The sequence below is a fragment of the Podarcis gaigeae genome, assembly GCF_964106915.1.
Source record: "Podarcis gaigeae genome assembly, chromosome: 6".
Lineage (NCBI taxonomy): Eukaryota > Metazoa > Chordata > Lepidosauria > Squamata > Lacertidae > Podarcis > Podarcis gaigeae.
This window is the reverse complement of record NC_139682.1, coordinates 25,604,726-25,628,697: the sequence shown is the minus strand read 5'-3', so window position 1 is coordinate 25,628,697 and position 23,972 is coordinate 25,604,726. Positions and strand designations below refer to the sequence as shown.

The 23,972-nt window shown below is 43.9% G+C and overlaps 1 protein-coding gene across 2 annotated transcripts in view; it reads right to left on the bottom strand.

Annotated features, from left to right (window-relative positions):
* Positions 1-727: 727 nt before the first annotated feature.
* Positions 728-23,972, bottom strand: part of ARHGAP40 (Rho GTPase activating protein 40) — a 37,553-nt gene continuing 14,308 nt past the window's right edge. The window contains exons 2-15 of one of the 2 annotated variants that reach the window (XM_083746214.1): positions 21,636-21,832; positions 17,737-17,957; positions 15,824-15,899; positions 14,485-14,645; positions 14,170-14,335; positions 13,296-13,387; positions 13,072-13,149; positions 11,315-11,474; positions 10,272-10,354; positions 9,816-10,022; positions 8,565-8,705; positions 6,956-7,116; positions 4,908-4,963; positions 728-3,834 (exon numbers count right to left, since the gene is read on the bottom strand). In XM_083746214.1, the coding sequence (XP_083602340.1) occupies positions 3,728-3,834; positions 4,908-4,963; positions 6,956-7,116; positions 8,565-8,705; positions 9,816-10,022; positions 10,272-10,354; positions 11,315-11,474; positions 13,072-13,149; positions 13,296-13,387; positions 14,170-14,335; positions 14,485-14,645; positions 15,824-15,899; positions 17,737-17,957; positions 21,636-21,832 (1,906 nt within the window). In that variant the 3' untranslated portion in view covers positions 728-3,727. The remainder of the gene's footprint in view (positions 3,835-4,907; positions 4,964-6,955; positions 7,117-8,564; positions 8,706-9,815; positions 10,023-10,271; positions 10,355-11,314; positions 11,475-13,071; positions 13,150-13,295; positions 13,388-14,169; positions 14,336-14,484; positions 14,646-15,823; positions 15,900-17,736; positions 17,958-21,635; positions 21,833-23,972) is intronic. The other variant, XM_083746215.1, reaches the window with a different exon arrangement.

Genomic DNA, 23,972 nt, shown 5'->3' with positions numbered 1-23,972 from the left:
GAAGGCTTGCTTGGTACAAAATTTCTCAGCGGCAAGGGAATACATTGTTCTTTGGGGTCTGGGGGATGTTATTTATTACAGAATGTCATCTGTTTGAAATCACAGTATTTCATGGTCACTGCTAATCTGATTCATTTTAAAAAATTGCTCTGGAGTCATGGCTTTGCTTATTCTTATTGACAATGGCACAATGGCTGTGTGCATGTGGTGGAACAGAATCTCCCTCCCAACTCCAGCATTGTTGTTTCTTATCTGGTCCAGGCTGGGCAAAAGGTTAAGAGACTGGCCAATCCAACAATTCCTCTGGTGAAACTGCTTGGCTTCAACTACTTGCAACCAGGTAAACAGCAGTGACACTTAGATGATGGTTCTGCACCACCACTGCTTATTGGTGATTTGTCAATCTGGAAGTTGAATCGAGAGCCAAAACCCCTTTTCATGTTAGAACAAAACTGGATGTTTTCTGGACTGTACTTCTAAGGCCACTGGTTGAGAGACCAACAAAGTATTTGAAAACCATGTCTCGATCCCATGTTGTATCTCTTTCTGGGTCTTTGCTTACTCTCCTCCTTAGCTATTGAAGTGTGTTTTCATACTGTTTACATTTCTTCTTAGTCTAGTACAAAACCATTTCTTTCCCCGTTGTTGTTGTTTTTAGTTCACAGAACCTCTCTCATCAACAAATCAAATCCAGCAACTGACAAAATAAATTACAAAACAGAAGACATTTTGGAAACGTATCTAGTTCTTTATTGATTAAATACAGCATTAAAAATAATATAAACCATCGTTTTTTTAAAAAATACACACACGCACACACACAAGTGAGCTTTACCATTTTATGCCTTGCCACTTTAATTGCCATCAATAAAATTTCTAGAGACACAAAAAGACAGTGAAAGTGATGACAGACCGTCAATATTATGGACAGATTTGGGCCTACACCATCTTTCCCCCTCAAATGTTAGTTTCTCTCAGGTTTTGCTCCTGCACACATAGCTTTTTGCAATACTCATTTCACATTACTCTGTTAGCATTTGACGAATTTGAGTCATTTTCTTTCATCCCCCAAACTATTCGTTCAAATTGGCCCCAAGTACAAAACTTGAAAACTTGGAAGCAGAGATTGGCCTCTCTTCAACCTTGACCTTTTCGGAATTACCAAAATTGCCACCTTGCACCCTTTATCATACAGGACCAAAGCATACCCTCTGCTTGGCAAGCCTGCTATGCTCTTAAAGTTCTATACCAGCTTTCCCCAAGCTTTGGACTACAACTCCTATCACTCCTGGAAAATTCCCCATGCTAGCTGGGTGGGAGTATGCAGAGGGCACCAGGTTGGGGAAGACTGTTCTGTACTGACTACTTTCAATGCATTGGCATGAAACGATTTTGAACAGTGGATTTAGAGTGTGCTATACCTATAAAAAAAATACTCAAGGGATTTTGTAGACAATTCTGTATTCTTTTAAGGCTGTGCTGTGCCATGTAGATACTTTACTAAGCACATCTGAGTCATCCAGTCTGTGTTGCTCATTACACCTGTTAGTACTTTTCCAGAAAATTCTAATGGACTTCTGCACCTATCCTTTCTCTGGTAAAAGTCTACAAAGGATGAGAAATGCAAAGTTTGGAAATGTTTATGCTGAGCAAGACATGACTCCTGCACTCTGGTCAGAACGAAATGACACAGCTTTAGAAGAAAACAGCTTCCGTGTGAACTATTCCCCACCTCCATCTGTATGGTTAAATAAAACTTGCTTTGTGTTGTGATGTCACCATGATTCCCTACTTTCTTGTCCCCAGCACTGACTGTCGGTGAGGCTGGGGAAAGAAAACACTGGCAGTAATGATACCAAGACATGGGGCTAGGTTCGACTCAACCTTACACAGGGGGAAGGAAGGGGAGATTTACATGCTGTTGCCATTTTTAGCAGGAGACACCTCTTCATGCAATTTCTCATTCCGACCTCCAATAAAGCCCCAAGGGATTCGTGAACTACCCAGCATCACCTCTCAATGCCACCCATTTACACTGGAGGGTAAGCAGTCAGATGAGACTATAAATGGGGCTAAGGAAGGAAAGTACAGGGCAAGTGGAAAGTAACTTCACCGGTTAATTTGCTTTCTTCCTATCCGAATGGCAACTCATTCACCAGATGTTACACGCAACAGCCCTTGATCCTCTCTTCAAAAGGCAGCCTTAGGAGGGCATGATTGACAGCTGAGCAGCAGGGAGGGGCATTAACCGTTTCCCTCCTAGTGTAAGCAGCTTCTCCCCTCCCCACTGCAAAAGAAGAAATGGGGTTTCAGATACTTGCTTCCTTCCTTCCAAAGCTGCTTTTCTACAGAGATCAGATGTGCAATGCACGTTTGAATTAAAGGTGGACTCCCTGCCCTACTCATCCACCCTCAAGCATGAATTCCTTTCTTATGCTGACAAAATGCCTCCTTCTAAACCCTTTTATGTCCAAATGAGGCAATCTTCCGGCATATGTGTTCATATTTTGCTCTTCTGACAACATCAGCTCTGGTGTTTGGGCTGAGAAAGGGTTTAGCTTTCTCACATCCACTAGTTTGGAAGTGGGTAACATGAAACAACTATTTAAACATCTCTATTAGTTGACATTTTCAAAATAAATAGGCCCTCTTTTAAGTCACAAGTGCAAAATACAGATATTCAAAACTACCAAATTTGAGAAACCGTCTACACATTTAGGTGGATATTTTGGCCTTTTAAAAAATGTGAGCAAACAAGAAAAGGAGGATCTTTAAGTACAGATCATCGCTTTCTCTAGAACAAACTAGACCATTTCAACAGGCTTTTGGTAAATATACCTACAAACACGACATTTTAAAAATGCAACACCAAAGAAACAATGAAGACATGAAGACTAAGAACATTATATGGCTCAGGTGTTTCTGGATTGTCTTGGTCATAACAAAAAGACTTGTTAGGGCCCAGTATAGGAAGACAAGTCTCTGCTGGGGAGTTTCTCTAAAGGAAAAAAATATTACAACCAGACAGGGATGTGAAATCCAAACTGAATATTAAAAAGGTTGAATTAAACAGTAATACTGAGATGGTTTGCTTTAATCAAATAACAACATGTATGTGGAACTGTGTGTGCACACACAAATACACGTTTGTGCACTGAACTGCAATGTCAAGGCTGCATCCCAGAAGACATTACACACCTACAGTTGTGCATAGTTAATATGTCACCAACACTGTGCTTGGGACATTAGCATTTTGAGGGCAGAACTTCTCCTCTACATTCCGGGCAATTTGGTTACCTTCAGAAGCAAAATGTAGATAACCCCAGCTTCTATCTGAGAAGCCTTACTTCTTTAGAAAGTGTGCAGGCTTTAAATGACAGCACATTTGTTCACTGGGGTGTCTTTCCACTAATGTGAAAACCTGAAGCTTGCGCATTAAAAGAATCAAACCCAGATGATCTCCATCAATTTCTTCAAGGACAAGACTGTCTCTTTTTAAAACTTTCTTTCCAGAAGTCCTTTACTACAGGCATTCACATCCTATAGAAGCTCTGCTACCCCAATGTAACCCTTCAATTAGCCACAAGTTCATGCGAACAGTTTTCACAGCCTCCCATTAAAATAAAAATAAAAATCCAGGAATAAAAAATTCATCCCCACCCCGGCCCCATTTGACTATTTGTTTAACATAATTTCCAGCTAGGTCATTTCCCTCTCGCCAGTCTTCCTAGAGTGTCCTTGGGAAAGATGGGTTTTGTCTTATAACCCATTCTGCATGAGGATTCACATGGTACAGGTCTAAGAGGTATGTGTCTGGGTCCAAGCAATGTTCACCTGTTGGGATAGAGAGAAAAGATTTATTTTAAAGAAACCATTCCCAAAAAAAATATAGATCCCACTATTCCTCCTGTGCCTGGTAACTTTGGGTAACTTAGTTTCAGATTATTTAATAAAGTCCCTAACAGTGTCAGGACTTTGGAAAATATTATCTCCTATCACTTTCTGGATTACAAGTATTGTGAGTTGTGGGGTGGGTGGGTTGCCTATAAGCATGAGTCTCTTCTTGTTCCTGAATCCACCAAGGATTCAATTGCTGGAATAGCCAGGCCAGCTTTTTAGTGAGCTAAAGGCCACTCTAAGTATGGGTTGCTAGGGTAACAAAGAAAGTGGCTTTGTGCCAGAAGTCAAATGGGTGTGCTGCCACCCTCTACACCTGGGTGTTGGTGAGAAGGACAAGAGCCAGAGGTGTGTAAGTGCTGGGCTGGAAGAAGACTGCTAGAAGAAGCAATGCTTGATTTCTGCTTCAATCCAAGGCTGTGGGCTATGGGAGAAGCAAGACAGTAGAGAGCTACAGGAACTTATGAGCCAACTTGTTATAAGGCAGTTTCCTATGTTCCTAAGCAAGGCTAAAAAAGAGATAGAGGCATAATCATTAACCACATCATGGGAGAAGTATTTTCAGGAGGACTAAGTGAAACGGTGAAGCTCTCTTCTTATTTTTGCTTTTGGATACTGCTTGTCATTTAGGTCATGTTATATTTATAGCATTGAAATGTGGTTTTTGTACATTACTATATCTGCTATTGTTTTGTTGTTATCATTATTAGGAAATTGTTACTATGAAATTGTTTCTGTACTCTTTGTTTGAAATGTATTTCCGTTTTCTTTGTTCGAAGCCACTTTGAACATATTTTTTAAACCGGCTTACTTGGTTATTTGCGTTATTAAGGAAATGCCTTTAAGCAACCCTATGTGGCCCAGCAAGGCTTAGGCCTGCTAATTCCTAGTGGTTCCCCATTTTGATTCATTCCTAGGACAACTGTTTGCTTCAGCTGCCCACCTCTTAACCCACTAACTCACATTCCCCACCATGAAAAATAAAATGACAACAGTTCAAATTTACATACTTATGTTCCCGCCGACTTCATAGAAGAGCAGGTTCATCGTATCTACCGAACCATTACTGCAAAATTAAAAAACACACACTAATTATAACCATTTCCAAGACAAAGAGGCTAAAATATATATATTGGAATTGCTCTAAATAAGAGTTCTCCAACATGGTGCGCCTTCCAGCTGTAGCTCAGAACTAGATTTCCCATCATCCCTGACTATCAGCCATGGAAAGCATTAGGTTGGGGAAAGCTGTTCTGGACCTGAGGATGGCCAGCTCATGTTAAAACGGTATAGTGGATTGGAAAATATCCTTTAAGGTTGCCTTTAAAAAAACATGCACATTAAATGTAATGGATCGTTTTAAGTAATATGGACGCGGGTGGCGCTGTGATCTAAACCACTGAGCCTAGGGCTTGCTGATCGGAAGGCCGGCAGTTCGAATCCCCACAACGGGGTGAGCTCCCATTGCTCGGTCGCTGCTCCTGCCAACCTAGCAGTTCGAAAGCATGTCAAAGTGCAAGTAGATAAATAGGTACCGCTCAGGCAGGAAGGTAAACAGCGTTTCCTTGCACCGCTCTGGTTTCGCCAGAAGCGGCTTAGTCTTGCTGGCCACATGACCCAGAAAAACTGTCTGTGGACAAACGTCTGCTCCCTCGGCCAGTAATGCAGGATGAGCGCCGCAACCCCAGAGTAGTTCACGACTGGACTTAACTGTCAAGGGTCCTTTACCTTTTAAGTAATATATATGTATTCTTTTAGAAGACATCTGAAGGCAGCCCTGTATTTTACTGTATTTTAATATTTAGTTGGAAGCCTGGGCTGTGGACTGGTGTTTCATACTCACATAAACCCTTTTAGCTTCTCCTCTCAATAGCAGTTTCACCCCCAACCCTAAAAAAACTTTCCTCTGAATTTAGGGGCTCTCAAGAGCAGCACCCAAACCTGACCTAAGGAGTTGCCAGCAATGGTTTAAAAAGACCACAACCACTGGATGGTCTCCCCCTGTATCCAGAAACATTTGCACACTATGCATGGAACACACAGTTCTCAGCTATCAACTACTGTGCCCCATCAATGAACAATGGTGCTTTCTGCTCCTCCGCATGAATGCATCCTATGCACTCCCCAGATCTGCTCCAGACCATTGGGGGAGGGGGACCCTAAAAGACATTTAGCGGGTGTGTGGGGATAATTATATTAATGATTTATTATTTATATGCCGCCCATCCAGGGCCGGATTTAGGTTTGATGAGGCCCTAAGCTACTGAAGGTAATGGGGCCCTTTACATGTCCAGCTGTCCTTTGTCAACAACAAATTGTCGCTGTTTTTTGTGTTGAATATATGCTATATGGAAATTTATGGACCTAACAGGTATCTAAAGCCGTTTGCACATAGCAAATTTTATCAAATTTGTTTGTTTTTTATCTTATATTTTGGAAATGTACATCCAGGGTTTTTTCCCTTTAATTTTTTTTTTGGGGGGGAGGGCCCAAGAGAGAGGGGCCCTAAGCTATAGCTTGTCTAGCTTATCATGTAAATCCAGCACTACACCCATATGACTGGGTTACCCCAGCCACTCTGGGAGGTTTCCAACAAATTAGAACACAATATGACATCAAAAATTAAAAACTTCCCTAAACAGAGCTGCCTTCAGATGTCTTCTAAAAGTCAGATAGTAGTTTATTTCCTTGACATCTGATGGGAGGGCATTCCATAGGGCGGCGCCACTACCAAGAAGGCCCTCTGCCTGGTTCCCCAAAACCTCACTTCTCTCAGTGAGGGAACTGCCAGAAGGCCCTCGGAGCTGAACCTCAGTGTAAAATCTGAGAGGGAGAGAACGTTTCCTTTGACACAGAGAAATTCTTACACTGACAGACCACTGGTGTAGCTCTACATTGGATTCCACTCGTAAAAAACAAAAAGACTGATTTAAGTGAAAGTGCCCTTCATTAAATGCTTCTCGTCTCAACAGACATTTAAAAAAAGCCTCCTGCGTAATCACACAGAAAGAAGACAAGCTACATTTCCTTCTAAGCTAAGGAGAGGAGGTGCTTTTACCATTTGATAAGTTTGACTGTGTTGACAATATTCCAGCCGTTTTGACAGAGGTTCTTCTGGAACTGCCTCAGGACATCTGCAGCTTTGGTTCCACTGGTTAAGCGAACTTCCAGGGAATCCTTTAGGAACGGGGAAGCCTGGACTTTCACTATTTTGGATGGCTGGAAGATGAAGGAGGCAGCATTAAGGGGGCGGCGGGAGGAAACTTAGATGTAAGAAAATCCAAAGCGTGTGCACAAAAGATGAAGACATAATCAAACATTGTTTGAAAATGCTTGTTGTCCTCCAAGTAAAATGGTTATGTATGCACTTCTCCAAAAGCAGGCAAAGGGCAGGATGGATGCAAAGCAATAAAAATTAAATTTGATTCAGTCACACAGCGTGAGAAGCAGTAGCATTTGACTAGTGTTAATAAAGTAAGCATGAGTGCCCCCTGGTGTTCACGCAAGGGAAAGTGTTTGTTTCAAGCAGAAAATTTCACCATCAGCCAGTTGACCATGCAAATAATTTCTCTCTCTCTCCATTGAGCAAATCTCATATACAGCAATTAAAAAAAAAAAAAAAACCTGCATGCCAGGCATCTCAGAGTTTGGTTGCCTCTGAGAACCAAAAGGTCCACACAAAACAGATTTCTGGAGAATCATTTGATTTAAAAAAGCAAACAAGGAATATCAGATGGGCCCAGGTCACCTCCAGATAACTTGTTCACTGGACTTCATCCTGATTTTTTTGCACAAGGTTTGCAAGGTGGTTATAAACATATGTTGGCTGTTCACTGAGCATACATTCCAATTTAGATGGCAGGGAGGTTATACAATGTCGTCTCAAGCAATTCTGGGTTTCTTAAGGCACTATGTCATACCAGAATGCCAGTCCCTTTTTAATTGCACAACGTGAATCTGTAAGAACATGGTTGGCTCCCACCTACAAAACCTAGAAGTGCCCTCAGACTAGAAGAGTTCTTTTGTTTTAAGTACAGATCTAAGAGGCATCAAACTACAGGATCCCCTGCTCTGATGCTGAACCTATCCTACAACTGCTGCTGTTGCCTCTCTGAGAACCAACAGCCAAACATGATAGTGGCCCACTAATTCCTTGAAAGTTCTGTCTGTATCTCTTCCAACTTATTCTGCTAAATCACTCACGCTTGCAAATCCAATCTAACTCTGAGTCAACATGGGAAGACTTATCCTACAGTCTGCATGTGCCAAAAGACAATTGCAAGTGGGCCTGGCTGGCCACAGTTCCACCTTCTAATGCAGCCTTCAGCAACCTGGAATCCTCCAGATATTTTGGACTACAACTCCCAGCTCCCATCAGCTCCAGCCAGCATGGCTGTGCGGGCAGCAATACTTCTGGATATGTGTTTCTGGAAACCGCAGGGGAGAGAGTGCTCTTATGACTGGGTCTTGTTTGAGCCCCTACAGGGATCAAAGAGGCCACCAAGAGAACAGGATGCTGGACTTCATGGGCCAGATCCAGCAGGCTCTTCTTAAGTTCTTATGGAATTGTAGGCCCAAATACCTAGAGGACACCAGCCTGGTGAAGGATGCTCTTAACGCATCGACCATGCATTGACAATGCAGTGGGCAATGAGGATTTCACTCACTTCGCCATGGTTTTTCTCAGTCTTCTCCTTGTCCAGATTAATCTTCCTTAACAGGTTCTTGATCCTCCTGTCACAGAACTGGTACCTCCTGCTGCTGCTCTCGTTCAGTTTTCTCACTTGAGCTACCAAGAAAGATGCAACCTAAAAGGGAATGCAAAAAAAAGAAAGAGGTGTGAGGCTTTTGTCATTCTGAAAGTATCTCCGGAAGAGAGGAGAAACAGGAGGTATGTAGAGAGGGGTGGATGGGAGGGAAACCTTTCTGGCACAGCAGGTCTGACCTTCTTTTTAGGATCTTTTATTCCAAAACTCTGTACCTACAGCTCTGAATAACAGCTGCTTGGCATCACAAAGAGCCCTGTTACAATTAGAGCTGGGTGATACCTTGTTTTCAACACTGTGATATATCAGCAGCTAAATTCCATGATATTCTGATATATCACGATGTCTGGAATGTACCTTGTTTGCTTCTTTCTCCCCATCTTAGGGGAGGAAGCCGAGATACATCACCCAGCCCAAGTCCCCATACCTCTCCAACTCCCATGAGCCAGGGAGTGGGGTGGGGGGCTTCCTCAAAGGCGCAGGCAGACAGAAAGACGGAGGCCAAGAGTGAAGAAAATTATTTCCTTTGTCAAAAATCAGCTGCAGGAGGGGGAGGAATGTCAATTTGTCTGCAGGCAATTTGAGCTGGGAATATATCATGGCTCTCCAGCCACTGCAATGTACTGCCAGCTCAAAAACCAGTATCATGATCTGTTACAGTTTCAGACAATTTTCCCAGCTCTAGTTACAATCAGGTCCTGTTTCTGGGCTTCCCATAGGCATCTGGTTGGCTACTGTGAGATCAGGATAGCTGGACGAGATGGGCCACTGGCCTCACCCAAGAGGCTCTTTTGTTGTATGCGGCTGCCATTTTAAATATCAAAAAAGTTACAGTGGTACCTTGGGATGCAAATGGGATCCGTTCCGGAGCCCCGTTTACATCCTGAATGGAATGTAAGACGTGACGGCGCGTCTGTGCGTGTTGCATTTTGCCACTTCCGTGCATGACGTCATTTTGAGCATCTGCACATGTGCAAGCAGCGAAACCCAGAAGTAAAGTGCTCCGTTACTTCTGGGTTGCAGCGGAGCGCAACCCGAAAATGCTCAACCTGAAGGGCATTCAACCGGAGGTATGACTGTATTTTAAAAATCAATATAGAGTTTTATCAATGGCAATTCAAGGATGACTCAGAAAATATGGCCCCAACTTACAGTCCAGAGTAAATCCTGATAATGGATCATCATCCGCACCACGTCTGCCGCACCCTCAGCCAGCTGTTTCTCCTTCCCTTCCGGGATCTTGTTCGGCAGCCCCTTGTGCATGAAGAGATTTGGAGCAATGACTGTGGAAACATTCCAAAGATTCATCTTGTTTTTCTGCTCCCTGGTAACCACCAGCCTCAGAAACTCCAGCAAAGCCTGATAAAGGAGAGGAAAATTATTTTCCGTTATCAAACATCAGCTGTAGGTAGCGGGGAGAGAAGTCAAATTGTCCCTGGGTTCTGAGATGAGGAATATGAGAGAGTGCTTGCAGACAACGTATTTGCAACATTGTGATGTAAGAATGTTGTCTGTACAGCAATGCCACAGTTCTAAAAGGGTGAGTTTGTATATCATTTTGCACTCTACAGTCAGGGCACTATGATCCCCAGGAGGTGGCGATATTACCTTCAGGGTGTTTCGGTTGGGTTCTGGCAAAATCAGTATAAGCAGATTGAGAGCCTGCAGCCTCTGTTTCAGATCTGGGATATCTGTAATGGAAGGAACAATTGACATCCAAAATTACTGGGAAGAAGAAAATATTGGCCTAGAAGCCTCTATAAACTGCATTTTATATACAGTCAAACCCCGGTTGTCGAACATAATCCATTCCAGAAGACTGTTCGACTTCTGAAACATTTGACAACTGAGGAGCGGCTTCTGATTGGTTGCAAGAGCTTCCTGTACTCAAGCGGAAGCTGCGTCGGACGTTCCGGTTCCGAAAAACGTTTGAAAACCGGAACACTTACTTCCAGGTTTTCGGCATTCGGGAGCCGGAACGTTCCAAAATGGAGGCGTTTGGGAACCGAGGTTTGACTATACCAGTAGAAGACTATTTTACATATCAGGGCCACACTATTTCATACTCACTCACTGCCTCTCATACGCAGTAACCAGCATGTAATACCTAGGCAGTTTCTTAAGTAGCGTGCATGGCTTAGCATGAGATGAAGACAACTCCCATGGCCTTAGAAATGTCAGATTATTCCAACATTTAATACACACGGACACTTTTAAGAGGATGGCATACCTGCCGTTGTTCCTATTCAATCACCTGAAAATACCCACCCCTTACTGTGTGGAAGGAGAACCTGTTGCTGTTGGGCTACAACTACAGTCATCCTTGGGGTGATGGGAATTGACCATCTGGCAACATCTTGAGGGCAACAGGTTCCCCATCCCTGGCTCACAACCATCTGTCGGTGACACTTGTATCACACTCTCCCCCCAAGAATCTCTGGAAAATTTAGGCTTAGCTGTACAGAGCATGACTTTGCCCAAGGTTTCTTGAGTGAGAGCTTTATGGCTGAGCAAGAAATTGACCCTGGTTATCTGACGTCCAACAACGTATCTGCTATACAACGGCCACCTAATATACTCAACAAGGAAGAAGACAGAAATCAGTGCTTAAAGTGGCAGGGCCTGATATCTTTGGCCAAGGCCTCACTCACTTTGCACAGCTGCAAAGGCAGGTAAGTATTCTGCCGTCAGCAGAGGGGTGGGCAGTTCCCGGATGAACCTCTTCAGCAAGCCAGAGACATCATTCTGATGGACCTCATCCCACTGGAAGAAACCAGTATAGAACTCACTTTCTAGCTTTTGTTCCAGGCTCTGGGGGGAAAGGGGAAAGAGGGGAAAGTCACATACTGAAGGTAGAAAGATTTGGAAAAAGTAAGCATGGGAAGGGGTGGGGAGAAATGACTGCAATGTCTCAACAGAATAGCAATAAAAAGCAGCTATGAATATTAATAATAAACCAGAGTTTGGGGTGCAGGCTAAGGGAAGAAGTGGGATTTCTTTCCCTAGAGACAAAGTACTGCATTTTAAAGAACTGGGAAGACTGAGATGTCCCAGCAAGGGAAACGTTTCCATGAGGAAAATCACCTAGGATTCTATTGGCCATGCGGGGGGGGGGGGGGGGGGCTGACGGGAGCTGTAGTTCAAAACTCCAGCAGGCTTATGGGAAGGTTACTCTATGGCTTGGAGTTCAGCAAAAGGAGGACTACTTCTGTTTGCAGACGTTCTGGTCTGACCGGAAACACAGGCTATCACATTTTTAAAGAAGTTATTCACAGTGAAACTTCCACAAGCGACGGCAAGCACAGGAAGACACACCGAACCTTTTGCATCCATTAACGCACAACACCATGTGGGTAGTTTTCAAATATCTACCCCCAAGGAACATTTTCCACACCAACCTGTCAGATGAGGAATCTCTTAAGACTCCTGCATATTACAGAAGTTTCCAGAGCATGACTTTCAACACCACACTTTGCTCAGGCACTGTGGGGTTTTCTCCGTTGACTAACCTCACATGGACTGAGTGTGCGCTTGAAAGCAGCGGTGGGTTGACCTATGTGACCTACTTCTTCTGGGGTCTGCCAGTCCACTTTACATTTACGAAGGGATAAAGGGCACCCTCAGGATCTCAGAACTCATATGTGTCAAGTGATTCCCATTATGCACACTTGCACATGAAAAGAACAGCCACTGCAATGCTTGTTTGGGGGCATGAAGACCTAACTGCATCAGACCTCTATCCACCATCAACCTTTCCCCATGATTACCCAGAAACATGTCGGTTGAGGTGCCTTCCAGCTGTGAGGATGAGGTGGTTAAGCTGTAGGTCCCTGCCCTTTAAGTGCAGGCACAATCACCTTGCTAGTCCAAGGTTGTTGTTTTTTTTCAAGAATCTCAGCAACCAGAAGGTGTTAGGTTGTCCAAAATAAATTAGTAATCCAGAGGTAGGCCATGATATCCTTTTTTTATCCACCTTAGTCTGGATCATACCCAGGACTCTCCTTCGTCTGTATATCACAGGGGAATGTAGATACTGTAGCTGTAGATCATGGGTAGGCAAACTAAGGCCCGGGGGCTGGATCTGGCCCAATCCTCTTCTAAATCCGGCTCACAAATGGTCCAGGAATCAGCGTGTTTTTACATGAGTAGAATGTATCCTTTTACTTAAAATGCATCTATGGGTTATTTGTGGGGCATAGGAATTCGTTCATTTTTTTCCTCCAAAATATAGTCCAGCCCCCCACAAGGTCTGAGGGACAGTGGACCGGCCCCCTGCTGAAAAAGTTTGCTGACCCCTGCTGTAGATCAAAATCTATGCGGGAAGTGTGACCTTCTCATGAGGAACACCTAAGTTTCCAAGGAACTAAAGGACATTTCATAGGATATTAATTTGACCACTGAATTCTACCTTAATGCGGCTCTGTGATCCTGAAACTCTTAGGATTCCTTCCGTGTCCAGACCTTTCTTTTCTAAACATGACAGCAACTATAAAACAAGACAGCAAAACGTCATCACCAAAAGGCAACAAGGAGCTGTCAATGAAACTCAAAGCAAAGAATAGACAATGATTATTTTTTTTATGGAAGAAAAAAACCAGGAGAAAAACAAATGAAGTTGCGAAATAAACTTACTGCTTGCAGAATCAATGGAACCCTGGTATTTGGGAAGAGCTTTTCGTCATTTTCTAACAAAGTGCCAAGTGAAACCCCAAAAAGCTTGCGCTCTGCAATGGAAGACACTGTGTTATAAGCATTAAAAAAAATACTTCATCTATAAATAAATAAATATTTCTGTTTCCTCAATTAATAAGTAAGGGCACACAGCCAGCCACAGAAATCCAGGAAGTGACATCACGTAGGGCAAATTATCACGATACCTGCCACATTCACACAATACTGTTATAATCAAAATACTAGCCTATATCCCCTACCCCATCAGGTTTGCCCTTATCAAGGAAAATTCAGCAAGATTTTGGTGGGGGGTTTTGTTTATCACAAGAAAACAAAATGCTGTTGCTAATGACCCATCTGCAATACCCCAATGACCCACTTATAATACTAAGCATCCGTGTAGAGTTGGCCAGAGTGTACATTGTGCATAGCCAATGCTAGTCCACACTAATCTCTCTCCCTTTTTCTTACAGGGATAGCAGGGGAACCCATGCCGATCCAGTTCAAGGCACACATGTCTCAGATCAGGCATGGAGAAGCCATGGTGGTGCTCTAGGCATTACTGGACTTCACCTGCCCAGCTAGCATGGCCAATGGTCAGGGATGAGGGCAACAGGAGTTCGACAATACCTGCAAGACCCACATCCTTGCTGTACATACACCAAATCTGCTGAATAAAACATATGCAAGCTCTACCAAAAGGAGACCACTTGCAGATAAGCCCTTTTACTCAGATAGCTGAGAACTACCAATAGTTTTCCTTCCCTTATTTTAGTCAGTGACAAGAACCACAAGATGTCAAATTCATGCTAATAAGCTCCAGGAAAACAGGTACCTGCAGCCTTCCGCTTTACTGCTTTGTTTCTCTTCAGCTCCAAGCCAACGACGTCGCAGAGAGCAGTTAGCTCAATGAGTGCCAGAGTGGGAATCTTTTTCATATCCTGCAGAGATAAGTCTCCAATCCTGGTCACTCCCAGCCTCCCCTTGGGAATCTTAAATTTCTAAAGCAAGAAGGACAGGGGGATGGAGATTGGAGTGACATATCAGAGTCAATGCAAATTATTATGTCGCTATTATTGGTGATTATTATCATTACTGTCAAATCACAGCCACAGGAATCTGCTAGGATATAGCAAAGTCTTGCACTTACAGGTAAACAACTCTCATCCTTTATCCTCCTGGATTCCCTTGGGAAAGATCCTTTGAGCAGGATGGCTGCCTGCTCAGAATAAGCAATTTCCGTGCTGAATAGCTCCTCTCTTGCAGAGCCTCTCAGTGGCGATGGGAAGTCCTGGGTTTCTGCTGGATCTGCTAAGGTGGGTGGGATGCAAAGGTGCATTCAAGATTTGCAACACAAGATGGACCTGAACTTAAATGCATAATTATAACAGACACCTGAATTGCATGGCCGCCTTCACATTTAGACTAAGCACTGACCACATTCTGGCCCATTTCATAGAATCATAGAATCATAGAGTTGGAAGAGACCACAAGGGCCATCGAGTCCAACCCCCTGCCAAGCAGGAAACACCTGACATATGGTTGTCAAGCCTCTGCTTAAAGACCTCCAAAGAAGGAGACTCCACCATTTGAGGAGCTTATACCAGCCTACTCAAACCTGGAGAATTTCAGATGTTTTGGACTACAACCCCCATCAGCACAGCCATGCTTGATGGGACTGACAGGAGTTGTAGTTCAAAAACATCTGGAATGTGTCATATTGCGGAAGGCAGGCTTATGCTAAGATATAAAGCTGAGCACGCAAGGCACCTGAAAAGTTAAAAATCACCTGAGTTTATATCCTGAAATACAACTAATCCATTGCTAGTAAAAATCAAATCTTTTTACCCAAATAGGCAATTTTCTGTAAGTGACAAAGCTACAATAAGGTCTTCTGATTTGCAAATCTAGCTGCTTTAGAAATGATGTTACAATGCAGGCTATTCCCGTGTTTTAGGTCTGGTCTGATCAATCCAGGCAGCTTGATGAGTTTCACTTTTTAACCTGTGTTGGGTCACTTTTACTTGCAAACTGACATCACAATTCCCACAAAATTTCCATTAAATTCCATTAAAATTCCATATCCCACACTCCTATTTCTATAATCTATCAAAGATTCACATGGAGCTTCACCTATCCTAAGTACATTGAATGAATGAATCATTGCGCTCTGTGACAATGGGAAATCAAGAATTAACTAAACTTGCCTTGCAAAATGCTGTATAACATTAAGCCTACCTACTGCTGTTCCTGTATATGCCTACTCAAAATTAAACCCCATTCAGTTCAATGGGACATTATTCCCTGCATGTATGGGACCGTAGTTGTTTTTTAAAAAAATATAATTACAAGTTCCTTTACATACTCACTGTATATTTAAGGAAGGAAGAGCTGTACAGTTTTTAGTCTCATGCTGGAATGCTAGATTTAAAACTTTTAAATGATCTATTCCCTTCTCTCTACCCATGACAATACAGCTACTGTCTTACTTTTCTGGATGTTATTTGACGATGCAGACTTGCGGTGTGATCTGTCCATTTCCAGATTTGTCTCTGGCTCAGTCTCCTACATGCAGGACAAAGAACATAAATGAAGCCACGTTCCATGAAATCTATTAACAGAATACCAGGCCTTAGACACAGGGAAGCAAAACAGAAATGTAGGAAGTTTGCCTTATGATAAGTCTGACAAAACCAGTCCACCCAGATCAGTGCTGTCTAAACTGAATCGGTAGCTTGTACGATTTGGAGACCCCAGAGATTGAACCTGAGAGCTTCTGCACTCAAAACACTTCCTCTACCAACACAGCTACAGCCCTTCCTCCCCAAATAAAGAAGGATGTCTCACTGGTCACAGAGAAGAGGAAGCTGGGAATATTAAAAAGGAACTCGTTGTCCAGAATAAGTGTTAGAATCTTGACATGCTCCAAACTCTCACTGCTGCTCAGTGGCATAATCCCACCAAGAATATGCTATCGTTGGTAGGTATTAAGTACAGATTTTTAATGCAGAACTTCTACCAGCTTTTTGAGTAAAACTCAAAATGAATAGGCAACTGCAGCAAATGAAGAATGAATCCCCTTTCTTGAGCATATCCACATACGGGATATCTATATTTCCAATGCCTAATGGTTATGAACAGCTAGATCCAACCTCCATACTTAGGCAGGATTCCTGTCAATATGGAATAATTTCAGCCAGTTCTTTTTCCCAAATTCAAAACTGCTTCCAACTATTCATTATTATGATTGTATTGTTTTTAACATTTGATTGGGAGCCGCCCAGAGTGGCTGGGGGGACTCAGCCAGATGGGCAGGGTATAAATAAATTGTTATTGTTATTGTTATTGTTATTGTTGCCACACAGTGGTTAATATTGTCTAAGGGAGGTACACTAGATCTTATGGTACAGCAGCATCAAGGTATAGTTTCAAAGAGAGGGACCGGGAACCCATCGCACCTGAAAGCATTTGCTTCAGTGCTTCACCTGGGAATTTGCTAAGCTCTATTTCAAATTGAACACTGATGTCATAACAGCCATAGATCAAAGCGCAAAAAGCGGATCAGTGCTAATGCAAATCAAGTGAGACAACCTGAGTCAGAGAAGTTTCACTGTTCTCTTTTTCCTTCAACAAGACCTGCAGACGTCCCAGGAGCATAGTAGCTATGGGTCAGTGCACAGAAGGCACGCTATGTGATGCTGAAATGCTCCAAATTTTTAGAGAGTCACTGAACAATCTGGGTGTGTGGCACTCAGCCACCAGGTTGTTTTGTCAACCAAAAATAGATTACTCAAGGTGGGGTTCAAAAGTTCTAAAATTAAATCAAAGCTGCTAGGGGCAAAGGAGACAATTCTTGGTATTTAACCAACAGAGATTGCAGAAATTCAGACACGTCTTGATGTCCTGTAACTGGCAGCTCATGGTTGCAGTATAGAGCCCAGGAGTTGCTTTTTCAACAAATTTTTCACACACAAAAAAACAAATCTACCATGGAGTTTAAGTCCATTTCTCCCCCAGGGCACTATTAAATTTGCTTATTATTAGGACTGTAAGCTCTATAGTTGTTTTAAAACTGGGTTGCTCCATCAGCTGACAACCCACTGGGTGGGGCTGCGAGTTAAGGGCACACTTGTCTGTTGTTGTTTTTTAAAAACACTTTCAGTTCAGGTGTGATAGTATAATAGAAAAGCAAAAAGGAAAGTAAGAGAGGAGAACTGTAAGCCCACATCAAGAATATTTGTGCAGTAGAGTTCAGCCCTTATTAGGTTGAATCAGGATACCTCTGTGACGGTACAGTAGTTCCATGATTGTATTTCAACTCCATTCTATTGATGGAGGAACAAGAGCTGGAAAAGTGGGGTTGGGGGCCTATCGCAGAGCAAACCATGTGAAGTAAACACACCGCAGAGCCAACCACTCCAAAGATGTCTCGGACATCACGGACAGGCTGCTTGTTCTTCTTTCTCCGAGAGCGGGTGTAAGTGTCAAGCCGTCGCTGCACAGCCGCCGCCTGAGTCTTGGTCAACGTGGAAAGCAGGACACTGTTGCCATTCTCTGCGGCGTGGTCCCCAATTAGATCTGAAAGCCCCGCGTCTTGGAGCCATTCGGCTTCGGCTTCCCCTTCTGAGAGGCACAAGGAACAAGGAGGAAGGCAAGGGCAAAAAATGAGAAGAGCCACAGAGTTGGTAAATCCTGGTAGGCTAGACTGCCCAGCTCCCAGCCTTCTGGCAGGTTACCATGTTTATCCTAGCTAGATTCAGTTGTCACCTCCCCAAAACCTGGCCAAGATGATGTTTTTAACAGATGCATGACAGGCATAATTTCAGCATGTTGAGCTTTTCCAAACACAGAGCTAGGGAGTTATGGGAGTGTGTTGAATTTCTGCCTGTCATTCAGCTCTTAAAGGTGCATAGCAGATAAAGTCTTGGGCTAGACTAGTGGGCCATCTGGTGCAAACAGACTATGCCAGGTGGTGGTGGTTCTTCACTGTTTCAGGCAGAGGGGTCTTTGCCAGTCCTCCTTACCCAACATCCTCTCTTTCTACAAGGGGATTGAACCTCAGAACTCCCATAAGCAAGATATATGTTATGTGGTCCCTCCTTCTCATGAAGAAAAGGAGGCAAGCCAAGGCATTTCCATCATACTACCTGAAACCACATACCTAGGTGGCCTTCCTCTGAGGTTTCCAAAAGCAGTTACACAGCATCTATCATGGGCAGTTCAACAGCTGGAATACAAAAAACGCCCAAAGAAAACCCACAAAATAATGATGAATCTATGAACTATCACTGATGTAGAGTTCTGGAGCTGGACTAAGGAGGCCTCAATCAAGACGGGACAGTTGTGCTCCTAAATCAGGCGACAGAAGAAGGATTCAACCTGTTTTGGATGGGGGTGACTTCCCTTGAAGAATCAGGTTTGCAGTTTAGGACTGCTCCTGGGTGCAGCTTTATGTCTGAAGAGCCAGGTGGCAGCAGTGGCCAAATGTGCCTCTGCTCAGTTTAGTCTGGTGCACCAGCTGTGACTCTTCCTGGGGAAATATTATCTAGCTAAGGAAGCATATGCTTTAGTTGCAATAGATTACTGCAATGGATTATATGCTCCACATCTGAGGTCACCAGCCTGGGCCCCACAGTCGCAAGACTCTGAGCTTTCATTGTTTTTAAAAACAAAGTCTTAAGCTCTGCTCTAAAGCAAGCTATGCAGTAAAATATACAGGTACCATTCTAAGCAATTTCTGTAAAATGAGCAAGACTGGCTGATCCCACCTGCCAGTTCTTTTAGCCAATGAGTGAAGTCAGAACTCTGGCTGGTAAGTTGTCTGAACAGCAGGTAATAGGAACCCTCAGGGTCCTAAAGACCTGCTGTTTCCCCTTCCCTTTTAATGCACTTTTCCTGCGTCTGTCTTATTTTCTGGGCAAACACTTCAACGGGTTAAGCCTTTTCTCATCTGGAAATACAATTGCGCAAAAAACAAACCTTCACCATGACTGTAGTTTCTCCAATTTTGTGTTGGATATATGTTATGGATCTATTTGGTTCTGTCTGTCTGTATGTTCTAGCGTTTTATCCATGGATAAACAATGGTTTTCTGCTGAGAATAAAATTCAATTTCTCTTAAAATGAGGATAATATCCCCAACTATTTTCTTTATAGGGCTGTTCATCTATGCAGGACATGACATTTCCTCCCATGCTCAAATTTATGATTGCTCTGGAAAACCTCCAATACATTTAAAAAGGCTACTGGATAATGGACTACCTGCAGCATTCCCCGGTGGTCCCAAACAATTAGGCCCTGTGTAGGGCCAACTAAGATGCTTACACACAGAGAAACAGGCTATTGGAAAAGATATTATTTGTAGCACCACCTAGTGAGTCCAAACAATTAGGCTTTGTGTAGCATCAGCATTTACTGTGAAACTAAGGAGTGTATATACACACAGAGACATAGAGTCGTACCTTGGTTCTTGAACACCTTGTGACTCAAACATTTTGGCTCCTGAATGCCACAAACCCAGAAGTAAGTGTTCCGGTTTGCTAACGTTTTTTGGAAGCCAAATGTCCAACACGGCTTCTGCTGCTTCCAATTGAGTGCAGGAAGCTCTTGCAGCCAGTCAGAAGCCGCGCTTTGGTTTTCAAACGTTTTCGGAAGTTGAACGGACTTCCAGAACGGATTCCGTTCAAGAACCAAGGTACGACTGTATTAACACAAAAAGCAGCATACCACCTTCTTTTGTATAGTTGTTTTCTTCTGACAAGCTTTGGTCACAAGCAAGAAATTCCAAGCAAGCAATTACTCAGTTCCTCTTAAAGGCAGAGGTAGTTGTTTCCCCATAGGAGTTTTCATTTCCTCTCCCCTTAAGTCTAGCCAGACATGCAACATACCCCTTGGGGGATGGAACCACAAAACTCCATTTATAGCCCAATTCTTCTTGGTGAAGGAGAAAGGTGTGCGCACAACCAATTATTAATATGTCTGGGTTTGTTTGTTTTTAAGAATCTTATTTTAAAAAATGGGGAGTGGGGAATTAAGAGTACTTTTAAGCATTATTTTCAAAACAAATTCCATGTCCCAAGTTTCACAACAATGAACCCCAAACTCCATACCCCTAAAAACACAGAACACAAAAGAGCCCGCAAGATCAGTGCAATGGCTCATCTGTCCAGCATTCTGTTCTCACAGCTGCTGACCTGACAGATGCCTCTAAGAAACCTGCAAGCAGGATACGAGCACAAGAGCACTCTCCCCTCCTGCAGTTTCCAGAAACTGGTTTTCAGAATTTCAGTTCATCATCTGGGAACCAGTCACATGTCTACAGGGACTTCTTTTGCCCCTCAAACACAGAAGGATTTCATAGAATCACAGAGTTGGAAGGGACCCTGTTCCAAACCCCTGCAATGCAGGAATATGCAACCTTGGCCTAACCTACCTCACAGGAGAATTAAATATATGAAACCTTAGACTACTTGGAGGAAAGGGTGGGATATACAGCATTTTTCGCTCTATAAGATGCACCAGACCATAAGACGCACCTAGTTTTCAGAGGAGGAAAACAAGAAAAGCCAGCAAGATTCGCAGACACGCTTGCTCGGCGTGGTTCTTTAAAGATAGAGCGGCTCTTGTTAGCTTTTCCGGGAGGTGAGAGAAGGGACTGACAGGCTGCCCTCCATCTCTTCTCCCACCTCCCTGAAAAGCCAGAGCAAGCTGTGCAGCTATTGCTGAAGCCAGCAGAGCAAGAGCGATAGCTGCGCAGTGGCTCTTGCTCTGCTGGCTTCCCAGCAAAGCGGGAGGAGGAACGGAAGGGGCTCCATAAGCGCTCCCTTCCGTTCCTCCTCCCACTTCGCTGAAGAGGCTCTGCGCTGCTCTGCTGAACCCAGCAGAGCGAGAGTGAGAGCTGCGCAGTGCCTCTTGGTCTGCTGGCCTCCCAGCGAAGCAGGATGAGGGATGGAAGGGGCTCCATAAGGGCTCCCTTCTGTTCCTCCTCCCACTTCGCTGGGAAGCCAGCAGACCAAGAGGCGCTGCGCAGCTCTCACTCTCGCTCTGCTGGCTTCTGGGATAGCTGCGCAGCCTGCATTCGCTCCATAAGACGCACACACATTTCCCCTTACTTTTTAGGAGGAAAAAAGTGCATCTTATGGAGCAAAAAATACGGTAAATGCAGCACAAAAAGTAATAATAAAATATGCTCTCCCCCCCCCCCTTTAAGCATCTTACTCAGCTGATGACTCCAGTAAACAGGCACTTTTGCAAATTATTCTGCGTTCCCACAACTCAAGTGGAGCTACTGAAACTTTTTACCTTCTGGGGGTTTGGCATCTGTAAGGTTGCATTCGTCCGGCTCACATTCGGTACTCTCTTTGATGCTCTCCACCTCTAGCCAAAAAGTATCCATTGCTAAGTTGCTCGAGGAATCTGCCCTGGAATGCCTGCATTCTGACTGCAGCAGCTCCGAGGAACTTTTCCGAGGAAAGTGGCTCATTCTGCAAGCGCAATTTCTAATGAGGAGGGAAAAGGAAAGCAAATGTTTCAGAGACTGAAAGATATCTGCTTGGCATTCATGCTTACTGCGTGAACACACACAAAAAACCCCCATCATTCTCCCAACAAAGATGACATCCAGAAAAAAGATAAAATTCCAAAGTGTCTTATTTTTCTGTTTTTGTTTAGCGATAATGTGGGCTGAAGGATAAAACCCAGCCCAGTCTTCTGACGTGAGTGGAGCTGCAACAATGCAAGCTTCCTTGAACTGTCCTGTACATGACCTAGAAGGGAACACTCTGCAGAGAATGCAAAGGAAGAACCAGAGCTTCTGGTTCTTGGAAAAGATTCAGAACTGATTTAAGCCTGTGAGAGTCAAAGCTTCCAAAACTTGAAGAGGAAAATCACTGCAATCCCAGGAAAATGTGAGTCTGACCTGGAAGCCTTTTAAATATGGCATGAGCACAGAGGGGCTTCACTTCATTGGTCTTTGTGTGTGCCTATTTGGGTGCAAGGTGATGGGAGAGAACTAAGAATTGGTAGCACGTGGGGCAAGGACAAAGCAACGGGAGCTCATCCCGTCGCGGGGATTTGAACCGCCGACCTTCTGATCGGCAAGTCCTAGGCTCCATGATTTAACCCACAGTGCCTCTTGCGTCCCTTAAGCCACATACAACCCACTAAAAGCACCCTGCCAAACTCAACCCACAGGGGCTGGGTAAATTTTTTCAGCCCAAGGGTCACATTGCCCCTTTTGCAAAACCCCCAGGGCTGCAGGCATGCAGTGGGCATTGTTACTTCTTAACTTCACACATGCACACACATACAGTAATACCTCCGCGAACATCCACCCCGTCAACTGTCCATTTCGGTGAATGTCAGCGGCAAACCTGGAAGTACCAGAACAGGTTACTTCTGGGTTTGCCGCTCACGCATGTGCAGAAGCGCAAACCACTCCGTGCGCTTGCGCAAAGCGGCGATTTGTCGAGCGTCCCTTTCATTGGGCGTCTGGGGCTCCGGAACAGATCCCAGACTCAGGTTACAAACACCTCGGGTTACAAACACTTCGGGTTACAGTCTCCACTAACCCGGAAGTAGTATCTTGGGTTAAGAACTTTACTTCGGGATGAGAACAGAAATCGTGCGGTGGCAGCACGGCAACAGCGGGAGGCCCCATTAGCTAAAGTGGTACCTCAGGTTAAGAACAGTTTCAGGTTAAGAACAGACCTCTGGAACGAGTGGTACCTCTAGTTGCGGACACGATCTATATACACTTCCGGGTTTGCTGCCTTCGCAAGCTGAAAAGACGCAACATGAACCTAACACAACACGAGGTATAACTGTATACCACACACATAAAGGCTATTAGCAGTATGCCTCTGAATACCAGTTGCTCAGAAATGGAGATGGGCAGAGCGCTGTTGCACTCATATCTTGCTTCCGACACACATCTGGTTGGCTATTATGAGAACAGGAGGCTGAACTAGATGAGTCACTGGCCTGATCCAGCAAGCTCTTATATTCTTAGCACAGTCACAGAGCCCATCCCAGAGCTCAGGTGACCCATCTTAAATTCCCCTCGTATTGCAAAAAGGCAAAGAGGAACCCCTCCATGCAGCCAGTGCTGCAATGGGGAGGGAAATCACAGTAACGTGAGGAGGAAACCCTGCTGCAGCCACCTTCCCTTTGGGGGCCAAAAAATTGCTACAAGATAATGATATATAGTCAAACTCACTCAAGAATGATTAAATCATCCAGAATGATTGTATACTATTTGCCTCCTTAATTCATTTGAAACAATACGTCTTGAGGTCACTTAGTTCAAAGCATTTGTAATACATTTCCCACTGCATTCAGCTTTCATAAAACCTGCCTAAACTCACCCACAAATCCAAACTTTCGTTTAACGATTTATACCAAATCAATAATTTCCCACGCAACTTACATACACAGTTAAGACAATGCAGCAAGAAAACACAAAATGAAGTTGTCCAAATCAGGCAGGAAAAGCTTCAGCATTAACAGGAAAAGTTATCTACCAATGCCATCATTCCATGCCTTGGGAATAGTAGGGTGAGCACCAGGCAGAAGCGTTTGCAAGAGTTACCAACACTGACAAGCCACACTCCTGAAGTACAACGGTACTGTGCATTGTGC